The 13,746-nt window shown below is 50.3% G+C and overlaps 4 protein-coding genes across 4 annotated transcripts; 1 reads left to right on the top strand and 3 right to left on the bottom strand.

The window, feature by feature from the left end:
* Nucleotides 1-734: 734 nt before the first annotated feature.
* PtA15_7A362 (uncharacterized protein) lies at nt 735-2,082 on the top strand (the record flags this gene model as incomplete). Its single annotated transcript, XM_053170961.1, has 2 exons — nt 735-760; nt 1,860-2,082. 2 exons carry the CDS (start codon nt 735-737, stop codon nt 2,080-2,082), a joined length of 249 nt encoding a protein of 82 aa, XP_053022190.1.
* A 3,839-nt stretch (nt 2,083-5,921) lies between these two features.
* PtA15_7A363 (uncharacterized protein) lies at nt 5,922-7,834 on the bottom strand (the record flags this gene model as incomplete). Its single annotated transcript, XM_053170962.1, has 5 exons — nt 5,922-6,077; nt 6,149-6,819; nt 6,895-7,249; nt 7,313-7,390; nt 7,577-7,834. 5 exons carry the CDS (start codon nt 7,832-7,834, stop codon nt 5,922-5,924), a joined length of 1,518 nt encoding a protein of 505 aa, XP_053022191.1.
* An 823-nt stretch (nt 7,835-8,657) lies between these two features.
* On the bottom strand, nt 8,658-10,337 carry PtA15_7A364 (uncharacterized protein; the record flags this gene model as incomplete). Its single annotated transcript, XM_053170963.1, has 7 exons — nt 8,658-8,977; nt 9,066-9,101; nt 9,178-9,564; nt 9,648-9,668; nt 9,761-9,847; nt 9,960-9,971; nt 10,100-10,337. 7 exons carry the CDS (start codon nt 10,335-10,337, stop codon nt 8,658-8,660), a joined length of 1,101 nt encoding a protein of 366 aa, XP_053022192.1.
* Nucleotides 10,338-10,537: 200 nt separating this feature from the next.
* On the bottom strand, nt 10,538-10,954 carry PtA15_7A365 (uncharacterized protein; the record flags this gene model as incomplete). The annotated part of the gene is made up of 2 exons (XM_053170964.1): nt 10,538-10,688; nt 10,890-10,954. 2 exons carry the CDS (start codon nt 10,952-10,954, stop codon nt 10,538-10,540), a joined length of 216 nt encoding a protein of 71 aa, XP_053022193.1.
* Nucleotides 10,955-13,746: the final 2,792 nt, after the last annotated feature.

Genomic DNA, 13,746 nt, shown 5'->3' on the forward strand with positions numbered 1-13,746 from the left:
CCAGTGGTCCACACTCCAAATGAAAACATGGAGCGGGTTGAACTCCACTCCACAGTTCAAGTGCCTAATTTTATATGTACTCCATTTTTTTGGAGTGCACAAGTTTTCACTCCTATAAATATTGGAGTGAACTTCTGAACACTCCAATTCAGCCCACTTTTGGAGTGAACAAAGGTTCACTCCAAATATATATTAAGGGTGTTCAAAGTTGAAATTATATTTTTTTCAAATCATAAAATCATAAAATCATAACACTTTTGAGTGATCATTTTTTATGTACCATTTTAGAATTGTTGCTCTTTTTTTAATGATTGGGTGTTACACATTTTTTTCAGATTAAAATTTTATGAATTTATGGTGTTATGATTTTATGCAGTCAACTTTGAACACTCCTATTGGAGTGAAATTCCAAACACTCCAATTCAGCCCACTTTTGGAGTGAACCTTTGCTCACTCCAAAATTTATTGGAGTAAACACAAGTTCACTCCTTTTTTGGAGTGTAGTAAATATTTGGAGTGCATAAAGCCAGCCCCATTCAGAAACTACTGTAGCAACTCAGCTAGCGCTCCCGCATCCTTGCCAACTTGAGAAACACTCCTTTGCTGACCAGCTCAATGGGCTCAAAGTCAAGGGCCTCAAACTATGCAGAGACTCACACACTACAGACTGCTTATTGATTGGTTGAGAAATCCCCTACTCCATCTGCCTTCTCACCATCCAATACTCGGCAACGATGGCGATGACGAACGGATGCTTCCGGTGAAGGTGGAACCTCCGCTATGGCCGGCCTGGCAGTCACCAATATTCAAATAATCAACTTCAATGATCTCATCCTGAGGTATGTGGATCCAGTTGATCCAAACTCTTTGGCCGTTAACCAACCAGTTGTGTATTGCGGCTAATTGGCCCTCTATTCACCCAGGAGACAAGCCGCTGTCGTGAATGTAACCAGCCTTGATACCAATTCTTGCTCAGCTGAACTGGACACTGATACGTCGTGACCCAGGACGACTGATTGAAGCCCGGCGGACGAATGAGCGCCTGATAATCTACAATCGGTGCGAGCGGCTGCGCTTCATCGACCTCAGCCTTGCCCTCGCCCTCGCGGCTCGCCTGAGACGTTCTCCAGGACCTCTCCCCTGCCCGTCTCCCGGGCCCACCCACTCACTCCACCACAAACACGCATCCCCTATCTCACTCGTCCTCACCCCCCTAGAACTGGACACACCACAACCACTTCATCTTCTAGCCACCCATTAATGCACATTGTGACCCAGGAAGACTGCTTCAAGCCCGGCGGACAAATGACGACCCAATAATCTACAAACGGCGCGAGCGGCTGTGCTTCGTAATATCCATCCCACATCCATACCTCCTTAGCTTTGGAAACTCTGGTTATCCAGAGTTTGTACCTTGAGGACTGGCCTGACAAGGTGGAATTCTTCAAAAGAGCACATGTTGGCCCTCTTGTGGATCGCCGCTGCCAACCCTCAACAGCTGCCAATAATTTTCAGTGTGGGTAAGCAACCCTTTCCATTAATGAGGGGGGGAGGGCGGGTTTCTTTGCTGACTGTTGTACTTCTACATATGCTCAGGTTTGATTCATGCAAACACAAGAGGAAGGATGTGTCATGGCATGGGAAGAAGCTACCCACGGGGGTTTTCACTGATCTGTGCAAGATGTCCGTTGGTTGGTGGCCCATTCTTGAGGTTGGCTGGTATTGGGGCTTGAGGGGGGGGGGGGTTCCAGCAGACAAGCTTTGACAGTGAGAAGTCTGAGCTAAATGCGGGGACTGATGAGGGCACGGTGGGAGGGACGCAGCAGCAGCTGGAACGACTGATCCGGCTGTGCAAGCAGTTGGAGTTGGGGCAACGGGGTCTTACCAAAGGTACCAAGGAGCTGGCTGGCAGAGACGCGGCTCATCTTCAAGGCCGTCGACGGCTTCGGCCAGCAGATCGCACTCAAAACTGTTGTCCAACAGGAGCAGAAGAAGTGGCTGAACCAGCAGAACCTCGGCCTCTTCTGGGAACCCACTCAGCCCACGGACCCTGCCGTAGCCAACACCATCCCAGCGCTTTGAAAGACCTGCCTTATATCCCCACTAATCCAAATCCTATTCCTCCAAGGCCTGCCGCTCGCGGGTTATGAGTTGCTGCAAAACTTTTATAACAAACAAATCCCACCTGATTCTAAGGTGGACAAGATGAGTTTTTCTCCAGTGAGTGCGGCAAGAAAAGGCTGTGAATTGGCCTGTAAGCAGTCACTAGGGAGCGCTTCACTGGACCGGAATAGGAGGCGGGAGCTGGGAGCGTGGGGCAAGGGACAGCTTTTCTAGAACCTCTGTTTCTGGTATTGCAAGGAGTCAGGGGGGCTAGCTCAGGAGAGATGGCATACCAATCTCTGTCAGTATTTACAATTAGAGGCAGAGGAAGATGGGAAAAGGGGAAAATGGAAAAGGACTCACCTAGCTCAGGAGAGATGGCATACCAATCTCTGCTGAGCTAGGAGGGGCGGAGTGGCTGGACTAAGTACGGGGTTGTTTGGGAACCTGTGAACCTTCTTGTGACACCCCCAAGGAGGGAGGGTTACATGGCCTGATAACAATCAGCCAAAATTTTAATGAGGGTTGGTTGGAACCTGGACTTACATGCCAAAATCATCCTAGCAGTCAGTATTTACATGTTGGGCTCAATATGCCATGCTTATATTCAGGCCCTGTTTGGCTGCCGCGTTATACATCATAAATTCTCAAATTTATGATGTACAACCCAAAGTTTTCCCCCCAAATTTTGCCCCCCTGTTGCCACCAAAACTTTGAAACCCCCGGGGTTTGCGCGTCATAAATTCAACCATTTATGATGTATAACGCCGCAGCCAAACGGGACCTCAGTGTCAGGCGCAGTGATGCCAAGAGTACTTGTACTCCTCTAGCTACACCAGTGACTGTGCATGGTGTGATGGAGCGCGCAGCAAATGCGCGGTAAAAGTACAAAGTAACTGAGGGCAGTTACTTCTAATGAACCCAAAAAAAGGGGTTAACAGAGGGGCCAGGGGCGCCAGGGGTGGTTTAGTGCCCTCCGCGGTTCTTACAGGGCCTGCGCACTAGATGCGCAGGGGTTGTTTTAATGACTGTGACGTCTGGGGCCCTTGGAAAGGGGGTAGTTGCGCAATTACTCGCACCCAGGAGATAGTTTGGGATAAAATCCCAATAGAAAAGGGAAAAAACGCAGACTTACTCTCAGCAAGGGTCTGCGGTAAAAAAGACTACCGATTCAAGTAAACCGAGGTTGAGGCAAGGTCCGGCTGGCGCACAGGTCGATTAGACAAGGGCAAAACGGGCAAAGCTTCAAAGTGGTTATAAATGTATCTGGGGGACCTTGAATTGCCCAAAGGCCCTCATTTATATATTTGAGCTACAACCGGTAGGTTTGTATCTCTGTTTAGTTATTCTTCCTTTGGCTCTTTGGCCAGAGGAGTAGAGCGTGACAGGAGCGTTCGAGGATTCTAGGATCCACATCGCTCCTGTCATTCATCTTTTGGAGATGACGGGTTCTCTCCCTTGATCCGAGGGAGGGTATTTGATTTTCTAGTCATTCTCGGACTGTTCATCTGCGGCCAGGGAGATTCAGTAGTTCACTTTACTGCTACACTCCTCCGGCCGTTTCACATTGTCCCTTCTGTTGTCTTTTCTCCTAGTTCGATCGAACTGGAGAATGTCTTGCAACCCGTTCTCTTACCTTGAGAGCGGGTTTCAACCAATTCATAACTGGTTCTCCGGCCGTTTTTGGCTGGAGTTCTACTATTCACCCCTCAACTTGGTTTAAGGTTTGAGGGGATATGTATTGCATAGTTTCTGGTGCGCGGCGCTTCTGCGCTGCAATTAATATTCATTAATGAATACCCTTTCTATCCTTGTGCGCGGCGCTCTGCGCCACTACTACATACGCTAGCATTGTTAGCCGGGCTCTAACTTATCATAGTAGCCCGGCTGACACTAAGGTTCTATTGAGAGGGTGAATAAGTTTTGTAACTTTGGGCAGAAGATTTGATTGACTCTGCAACCTTAGCCATAGAGGATGTAGGAGAGATATTAATTTGCTGTTGGTGAGCTGGACACCTGAACGTGCAGCGGCGCCTTAAACTCTAGTATAAGTCAAAAACACAAAAAATGTAATTTTTTTTGGTGTTTTTAATGTATTTTGGAAGTTTTTCCGTCAAATATCTCCAAATACTTGAATATTCAACCAATCAGTATTTGAGGGGCCCAAAAAACGCGTCGAATACCACCATGCTATGCCCTGGGTTTGTGTGTGTTTGGGCGCCGCTGGGTCAGCTTACGCCGAAGAAGATGTGGTGTGGGTGAGTCTGGTGTTTGATGGCTGCCAAAAAAAAGCAGGGGGTTGGCTGGTGGTTGGGAAAAAAGTTGGATTTATCTCTTTTGTGGGCATATGTCTTTCCCAATTTCCTGTCTTCCTGGAGGTCCTGGAAGGGCATAGGGAGAAGGAGCACAGGTCCGCAGGAAGCCTTCCAGGTTGCTCATTTTTCCTGGAAACTGCGGCCTGGATGGCTTCCTCACCTGGATCAATTTTGAAGCCCCCTACTGTATAGAGCTGCCCTTGCATGCACACCTCCTCCCACCTCTACAGTGCAGGGATTGGGGTTCCATAGGTCATCTGGCATCCACATTTTGACTTCAATGTCTTTTGCCGCCTGTTGAAATGGCACATTCACACGCCGGGGATATCAACATTGGAATTAATCCCCAAACAGAATCACAGAAATCCACATTATTTCACTTTTCTTGGTTATTTGGCTGAGGCCCACAAGCTCCCCACAACGCTGAAACAAATGCAATCCATGGAGTGTATATGGTAAATCTTTTTCATGGAAGATGCATACCTACATGTCCAATCTTTTGATTTTAGCCATTGTATAGAGGATGAAGGCTAAAAACAAAAATGCATCTCTTCAATGAAAAAGGTTTACCATATACACTCCATGTATTGTATTTGTTTCAGCATTGCTCCCCATGGGCTGAACGGTTTGAGAGGCCCTTGGGCTGCCTGCCAGCTAAACAGATTAGCAGGGGGCAGTGATTTGAGAGAAAGTGACCCAGCCCAACCCGCCCGCCCATTCTGCGGCCTGACATGGGCGGCCCAAGCCCGCCTGACATGCGTAATTTTACCCCCTCATGTTGCAGGAACATTGTTTTCCTGAACTGGGACCTGCATCATGTTTGAAACCCCCTACTCTCTGGAATGTTCAGCAGGTTCCGTGCAGAAAACCCCGTGAACACACGATACATTCCTCTGACTTAGCTAATTTCCCTGCTCAGGGGAGCGCAGCGACCTCCCAAGGAGGTCGCTGCGCCCGAGGAGGGTCCCTGCGGGACGGCGTCCCGCCTCCACGTAGAGAGGGACTTGGTTAAGCTAGACATTCCTTGTGCCACAGAGAAGGTCTGGGGTGATGGGCTTGTGGGCGCACAGAGGCTCGGCCGTTCAAGCCAACATGAAAGCCAACAATAAGCACCCCGGACAGGTGCAAAGAAACTTGGCCGATTTCTCCCACAGGCCCAGCTGCTGCCTTTGGAAGCGGGATCCCTGCGCTCCGCCCTCTCATCTCCAACCAAACCCACAATGCCACGGTAAGCATATCCAGGTCCCTGCAGAAAAAATTACATTACACGATATATAGTACAATACATTAGTCTTACACATGCATGCAACGATTAATAGTACACAATCTATGGCCGCCGACAAAGCGCGCGGAGAAAAAGAAAGCGCGGCTGGTCGGGGTGGTAAGGGTGCTTGAAGCCTGCGATAGTCCGGGTGTTGATGTACTTTTGGTATGCGGATGCGGGGGAGAGGCAGCGATGGAGCGGAGAACTCTAGTATGTATAGCGCATGGTGAGAGATCTTGTTATGATTTGAAGAGGAGGAAGGTGAGGACGAGGCTCGCTTGGCCGATGAGGTCGATAGACGAGGACAAGAGAGGGATCGCATAGATGTCCGGGTCGAGGTTGCGGGTCCAGAGGAGATGGGTGAGGTGGTACGCCGCGAGAAGAGAGACGGCGCTCTGCATTAACAGACAAGAATGTGTCAGTATTGTTCTGAGTGTGTGTGTGGAGAGGGGGGAGGAGGACGTACGGTCCAGAGGACACAGAGCATGAAGCCGACGAAGAAGCCCAGATCGAAGCCCGCACGGCCCATGTTGATGAGGGCGAAGCCGGCGAGGATGGCAGTGCTGAGGAGCAGGAGGACGAGTGCGACTTTGCACGCGGGTTCTTGGGTGGAGGACGAGGGCGGGGGCTCGAGGATGTCGATTTCTGGGCCGTCGATCTCCCAGTCATCTCCCTCGTCATCGTCCAGATCGTCGTAGTCATGGTTGGGGAGTTTGAGGAAGCCGTCTTGGCCGGTGTTGTGTGCGGCTTGCTGGCGGCTGGCGGCGGATGCATGGAGGGCAGTGGAGATGCGGGAGACGGAGATGGTGCCGATGTTTCCGCATATGCCCGTGAGCACCGGAGCGACGGCGGCGAAGCCGGGCAGGCTGACGACGACCTTCTCGAGCACCAGGCCCGAGCAGGTCGAGATCGCCATCGCCACAAACAGCGGCGTCCATCCCACGCCCAGGAACCCCCGCACATAGCCGTTCCGGACAGTAAGGTACCCATGCAATCCGACCGAACACGCAAGAAGAGCAAAGATTACTGTCGATGTCCATGTGTCGGAAAACCGGATGAACAGGGACGAGGCCAGGCTTAGGAAGACTAGCGTCATCAGGTCGCCGAGCGAGGACGCAATCGGGGTGGTGATGTTGTCTGTGGATATTGCAAACATGCGTGAGTGTGGGTTTTTTTTTTTTTTTTGAGGACAAGAGAAGGAGGTGGACGGACCAGGGTTGATCCTGAGGACCCGACAAGCAATAACCAGTCCAGAGACGAGTCCGCCCAGAAGCAGCGAGTTGACGCTCGCAGCGAGCATCCCCGCGGCAAGCACGAGGAGACACTCGGCATACCCGCCCTGGAGGGGCGAGTTCCAGGCGGGCATGGCCGCCGGGACAGCCGCCGTGAGCGGCTTGGCATGGGCGATCCGCAGCGTGGGCAGGTTGTTCCGCGACAGCACGCCGAGAACGAAGGACAACAAGGAGGCTGCAAAGGAGACTATCAGCGCTTGGACTTGGAGCAAAGTGAGGTTTCCGACGACTAATGCCCGGCGCTTCTTGGGCGAGTCCAGGTCGCCGACATTGGCCTACAGACACACACACGCATCAGCGGGTAAGGTTCGGGGGTGTGGGGAGACGAGAGGACATACGCTGGTGCTGAGCCGGGCGGCAAGGTTCATCTCGAGGTTGCCCTTGAGGTTCATGAGCACGGGGAGGAGGATGTAGAGCTCGGGGACGCGGCGGAAGGCGGGCCAGTCGCGGACATGGTCGAGGAGGAGCCCGGTGAGACAGCCGCCGAGGACGGAGAGCAGGAGGGAGGGCAGGGTCTGGAGGACGAGTGTGGGGACGGAGAAGGCGGCCGGCTGCGGGCGGTGCGTGCTCGGGGGGCGGACGAGAGGCCGGGTGCGGCGGACATAGGGCTCCTCCTCCTTGGCTGGGACGGACGAGAGCAGCGGGGACGATGACTGGTCTGTGGCTGCGTCGGCAGGGCCGGTCTTCGCGGAGTCAGCTGTGGTGGTCGTGGTGGTGCTGGACGAGGAGGAGCGTCTGTGGGTGGATGCGAAGAAGATGTGGTGGTGCTGGTGGGCCAGGCCGTGTGCGTGCTCGGGTGCGCCGGCCATCGTCTGGGCTTCGTGCTCGCTGTTTTCGCTGGATGGTCTTCTGCTGGCCATCGACGAGGAAGACGGTCATGAAGCCTCGGACTTCCGCAGGCGTGGCCCGTGGCAACCGAGGCCGGATCAGACCGAGGGGCCGGGAAAAACCGAGTTCATTGACGGTATCCGCAACCAGCACCCCGGGGGGCACCCCGCACGGAGGATTAATTAAGCGCAAGTGCCGTCAAGAAATGTGGCTGAAGATATCCAGCGGATACCTTCTTGAAGCCCGGCTTACGCAAGTCCTCTAGTGATTACATGCCCAGCTTGACCCTTTTCCCTCCAAAAGATACACACAGCTGAAAGGAAAAATCAACATCACAAGTGCTTCAACAGTTTTGAAGAGACCTTGGGGGTCCTACGGCAGCCATGGCCCAGAAGATTCCTGCGGAGCATCTCTGGTCACTTACTCTACAGTTACGCCTGCTGCCAATTTTGAGCTAGAAGGTGATCTTGCCAAGAGTAAAACTTGCTTAGTTGGTTGGAACTGACAAGAACAGTAGACTAGGCTAAAAGAGAGAGTTCAATTCCGGGCACTTGGTCACAATGAAATATCTGACAGCTTTGATTGAGATCTTGAAAAAAACTATATACATTTTATCAAAGTATCTGGCAAGATGGTGTGTCTATTGATCCAGGGGTTTGGAAAGTGAAAAGGAAAGTGGTATGTGAGCTGCGAGTTTGATGAGACAGCTGCTGATTTGGATGCAAGCTTTAGGGAAGCATCTCAGATTGAAAGAACAAGATTTGTGCAATATCCATGGTGACGATAGCTGGGATCAAGCGCTTAACAGGGGGTTATTCAATTTGTCATCTTGATGTGTGCCCGATGAGAGTTTTCTCATGATTTGGAAGGGAGGACACGAGTGGTTCCAGTATTTCGACTTTGATTTTCAATAAGTCCGAGAAGACCTTCTTCATGACGTAGAACAGCTCCAGAAATGGTTTGAAAAAGTCCCATGAACGTTTTGGAATTCTCATGCTTCTTGAACTTATGATAGAAGATACCCAGGGTCACCAGTCTCCTATAAGCCGAAGAAGAGTTGAATTCTCCACAGAGTTTCTTTAAGTAATGCCAACCGTCCTTCTGCCTGGACGAGGACATTGCATTTTTGAGGTCTTCATCAAGATTGATGATTTGCATAAAGTTGTCTCGAATTTCTGTGTAATAAGATTTTAATGATGACGGAGAGTCAGTATTGATGGGGTCAGGTGCGAGATAGTGGGATGGATAACTCAATATACGAACCTATATGTGGTCCAAATCTGCCCGGCCAATATAATTCTAATTCGGAAAAGATAGGCCAGGGAGAAAGTGTCAGTGTTATGATATGCCAGGAAGAAGTATTGGTAAAACAAACCGTGTTCCCATCTTATAAAATCCGCTCCTAGGACAGCTATGCCTTGGTGATAATGTTTAACAATGTCAAGCACTGCACTGATATCAAGGAGACGGCCTCCAAGATTTCTATACCTCAAATTGAGGCTGAAGAGGCCATACGAGGCAGATATGGCCAGGTGTGGTAGCACGGATGAGCCCGCGTCCTTAACTTGGCGTAAAGTGTAAGCAAGTATTTTAAGCCATTCCTTGACTCCTTCATCCGTGGCCACATGATTGTGCAGAACACTCATGAAACCAAATTGTACTAAGTAAGCTGCATATTCAGGGTCAACTGGCTTCTTCAGCACATGTCGATTGAAAAGACGGCGTGGGTCGTTTATGTCCAAAGTTGCCCAGTCAATGGCGACTGAACCAATAGTAAATCATTAGCTTCAGATATGATGGGGACTATGATAGCCCCGATATATATGGTGGAGTTCACTTATGTACCGTTTTCGTAGTAATCAATGACTGCCGGGGAACAAGAGCCAAATGGGCCAACGAGAAAAATTGAGGAGAACAGAGCGGCGGAAAGATCTTAGCAATTGTGGCCTAACCTCAACTACTGCATGTGCACATTTGAAGCAATGGATTAGAGTGCTCACGCGTCTGCAGACCTGCATTCTCTGGTTCCTTTCTGGTTCTTAATTCTATATAGACAGAGAGACATCGCGCGCCAAAACATGAGAATCAGTAGGGTTCCTGACAAGCCATGATGTCTGGATTAGAGTACTGGAGGTGTCAAATAATATCGAGGCCTACTTCGACGAGGTCCTGGAGATCCGTATCATAAAAAAATGTGTCAGTTTTGTTGTGGCAGGACGTGTCATGATGCGAAGAGGAACGAGAGAGGAAAATATGTGGAAGTAGTTATGGCATGAGAGTAGGGCTATTTTACACACCTTCAAAATTTACACAACGAAACAGGAAAGTTACAAGTTGATCATAGACTGTTGGAGTTTCTGGTGGGGAGATCCAATATCTAAGATTGAACGATGCGTCGACTGTGTTGGATAACGAGGAGCTGCCAGCCAAATCGCGAGCGGAGTCTATCCAGGTCAAATCCATTCCTTGCGTGCCATGTGTCAGTTGCAAGATGAAATATGAGAAGCACAGGACGATTAATGTGGGGAATTGCATCTGTGGTGCTAAGGAGTGTTGAGCTGTGTTGACAGTGTGCTGGCTAGCTCGAATGGGTGACGGTGGGAGGGGCGCCCTTTTATGCTCATCTCCAGGGCTTTTCGGAGCTGCCGGCACTTGTTTGAAGCGGCATAATAACATCAACACATTGGTTTCGAACATCAAGCATGACAATCCCGACTTGTCGCATCGGCTTTAGCCTATTTGTGAGGCAAGGGGAGGTCCCCTCGGGACAGTGCCACGCCGCGGTTTGCGTACGGAACCGCGTTGCCGTCTTCCAGCTCCAGCGCTCTCTCATAGCGGAGCCCGAAATCCCGGCAGAGCGGGACCCGGGAGGGGCTTCCCGTAAGCCTGACAAGCACCCTTGGTCAGCAGAATCTGCATCTGCATTATCTACAGGTGTGTTGTGGCACGGGCCGGAGCAGTGACACAATGGATCTTGATTGACCAGCTCTCAACCCGGATGAGCAGATCTTAGCCCGGCCGGACTCTGCTCCGAGAATCGGGATGAGATGGATACCGCGACTGCGGCGAGTTACAGAGTGCAGCTACAACAAGGTGTAAGTTACACGATCTGATGACACTGATCCGACATCTTCGGCTCTTTCATTGACCATCGGCAGATTCTCATCTCCGGCCGAGGTTGAATTGCGGCCTTCGCCGAACCTCCCAGGCCTTTTTTGCTAACTTAGCTAATTTCCTCCTCGGGGGAGCGAAGCGGCCTCCGAAGGAGGAACTTAGAGGCTATGTGGACCAGAGAATCATGACTTTTGGTGGGGACTTTTTTAGAATCTATCTCCCTCATGAGCCTCTGCACCATTTTTGAAATTGTTTACATTTCTGGGATGGCCCTAGCTCATGTTGCTATCTTTCTACTAATTTTTCCCATCCTCGACACCTCTTGTTGAGCTGCAATCAGAGTTGTAACATCATGGATTTCAGATTCTGTACAGTGCAACATGTGTGATACGGGATATAGCCAACTAATGAAGTTGCAAAAAAAGACATTTGACTGTCATTAAATATCCCTAAAAATAGGACAATAGGGGGAAAGATTCTCCTTGATGTTCTGCATCTTTTGTCCCCCTACAACTTAATCACATAATAGGGGGGTTCACGATTGGATTTTTGGTTGCTGGTGGCCCCATAAAATGTTGCTTGCTGGTGCAAATTTGGGCCATAAAATTACCACCAGAAATGGTAAAACTTTGCTGGTCACCCAACAGGGACCAGCAAAATTTTACGGCACCCCTTCTGATGACCGGTCAATACCAGTCATCACCTGGAATACACAACTCCATCTGATGGCCGGTCAACACCGGTCATCGGGTCAAGTACACACTCAACTGTTCCCCAACACCGGTGATCGGACACACACAAACGCCACTTGATGACCAACCCAGGTCATTGAGTGGAGTGTTTATTGACTGCACACACTCCACTCAATGACATGACCTAGCCGGTCATCGAGTGGATAACTACTTGACTCAATGACCGGACTGGGTCATCCATCCCAACTTGATGGCCGGACCAGGTCATCAAGTGGACAAATACACTCCACTCAATGGCCGGACCGGGTCATTGAGTGGATACACACTCCACTCAATGACCAACCCGGTCATCAAGTGCAAACTACTCCACTCGATGACTGGAGCAGCCATCAAGTGGATAACTACTCCACTCAATGACCAACCAGGTCATCAAGTGCAAACTACTCCACTCAATGACTGGAGCAGCCATCAAGTGGATAACTACTCCACTCAATGACCAACCTCCACTCAATGACCAACCAGGTCATCGAGTGGATACACACTCCACTCAATGACCGGATTGGCCATCAAGTGGATAACTACTCCACTCAATGACCGGATCGGCCATTGAGTGGATACACACTCTGAGTGGAGCATGTAGCCCACTCGATGGCCGGACTGGGTCATTGAGTGGAGTAGTTATCCACTTGATGGCCAATGTGGTCATTGAGTGGAGTTTGTATTCACTTGATGGCCAATCCGGTCATCAAGGGGAGTGTGTATCCACTTGATGACCGGGTTGGTCATTGAGTGGAGTGTGTATCCACTCAATGACCGGGTTGTTTGTCGAGTGGAGTGTGTATCCACTCAATGACCGGGTTGGTCATTGAGTGGAGTAGTTATCCACTTGATGGCCAATCGGGTCATCAAGTGGAGGGTGTACCCACTCAATGACCGGGTAGAGGTGATCCATTCGATGACCCAAAGTCATTGAGTGGAGTATGTATCCCCCCAATGGCCAGGTTGTTCATCAAGTGGGGTGCATGTATGGGTGTTGGTTGGCCCAATTATCAGCCTTTCATCAGTTGAGGTGTGTGAGATTGATGGCCGGTCATGACCGGCCCAGGTTCATGGTGTGATGGGCACCAGTATGTTTCCGTTGCTCAGCTGGCATAAAATCCTCCTGGTGCGAGGCAAAAAATTTAATTGAGCAGCGTGCGCATCTCTACTGGTGAGGTGATAAAAAGTTGCTGGTGAAATCCAATTGTGAACCCCCCTAATGTAATGTGATGAAGCTGCACAGGATTGAAAAAGGCCAAGTTGCTAATTCTCTCAGGCCGCGGGGTCCAATTAGTGTATAAGTCCCTCCTTTGGAGGGTCTCTGTGGGGCGGTGTCCCCCCTCCAATAGAGGGACTTAGTTAAGTTAGCCTTTTTTGCAGTGTCCAAGTCAATTCAATTCAAGGACAGTCCAAAATATGTCCAGGAAATTTTGGTGGCGTAAAACATAGCTAGCTTGACACAAGCCCCTTGTGTCAGAGGGAGGCAGGTGACACACCACCGGGCCAACTTATTCACAAGTCCCCCCTGCTGGGAGGCTTGCTCATGCTGTGGCTGGCCGCAAAGCAGGGAGGGACTTGTGCACAAAGTCAAAAATTTGGCTAAGAAAGAAAACATGGATGGCTGGAGGAAAAATACTTAGCAACACCCAGCATCCCCCTCAGCTCCTGTGGACCTGCCCCAGAGCCAAAATACGCTTCTTGACCTCAGCTTTCAAATGGTACGGTGCTGGGCCCAATTTCCCCAATCCTTGCCACTTTTGCTGTACTAATATTTTAAAAATAAAAAAACACCAAGAAATGTAAACTAAGGATCTACAACCATCATGCCTTGTGGATCTTGGATTCACAAACCTGCAGATATTTGCAGATCCCACAGCTGTACACTGTGGGTGAAGTTCTTCAAAATGATTTTGGTTGGCAACCAATATCATTTCAAGGTGTCTGCCTGCAAGGGGGGACCATTGTCAGACGGTCTGTAAGGGTCTGTTGTTGGGGGGAGAAGGCGCTGGTCCGGTAAGTCTAGCTAGAATGTAAATTGCTAGATGGGGAAATAGGATGGGTCTTCCCCCGGCTCCTCCTTATGGTGAGGAGCGTGACAT

This window comes from Puccinia triticina, chromosome 7A (genome assembly GCF_026914185.1).
Source record: "Puccinia triticina chromosome 7A, complete sequence".
Taxonomy (NCBI): Eukaryota; Fungi; Basidiomycota; class Pucciniomycetes; order Pucciniales; family Pucciniaceae; genus Puccinia; species Puccinia triticina.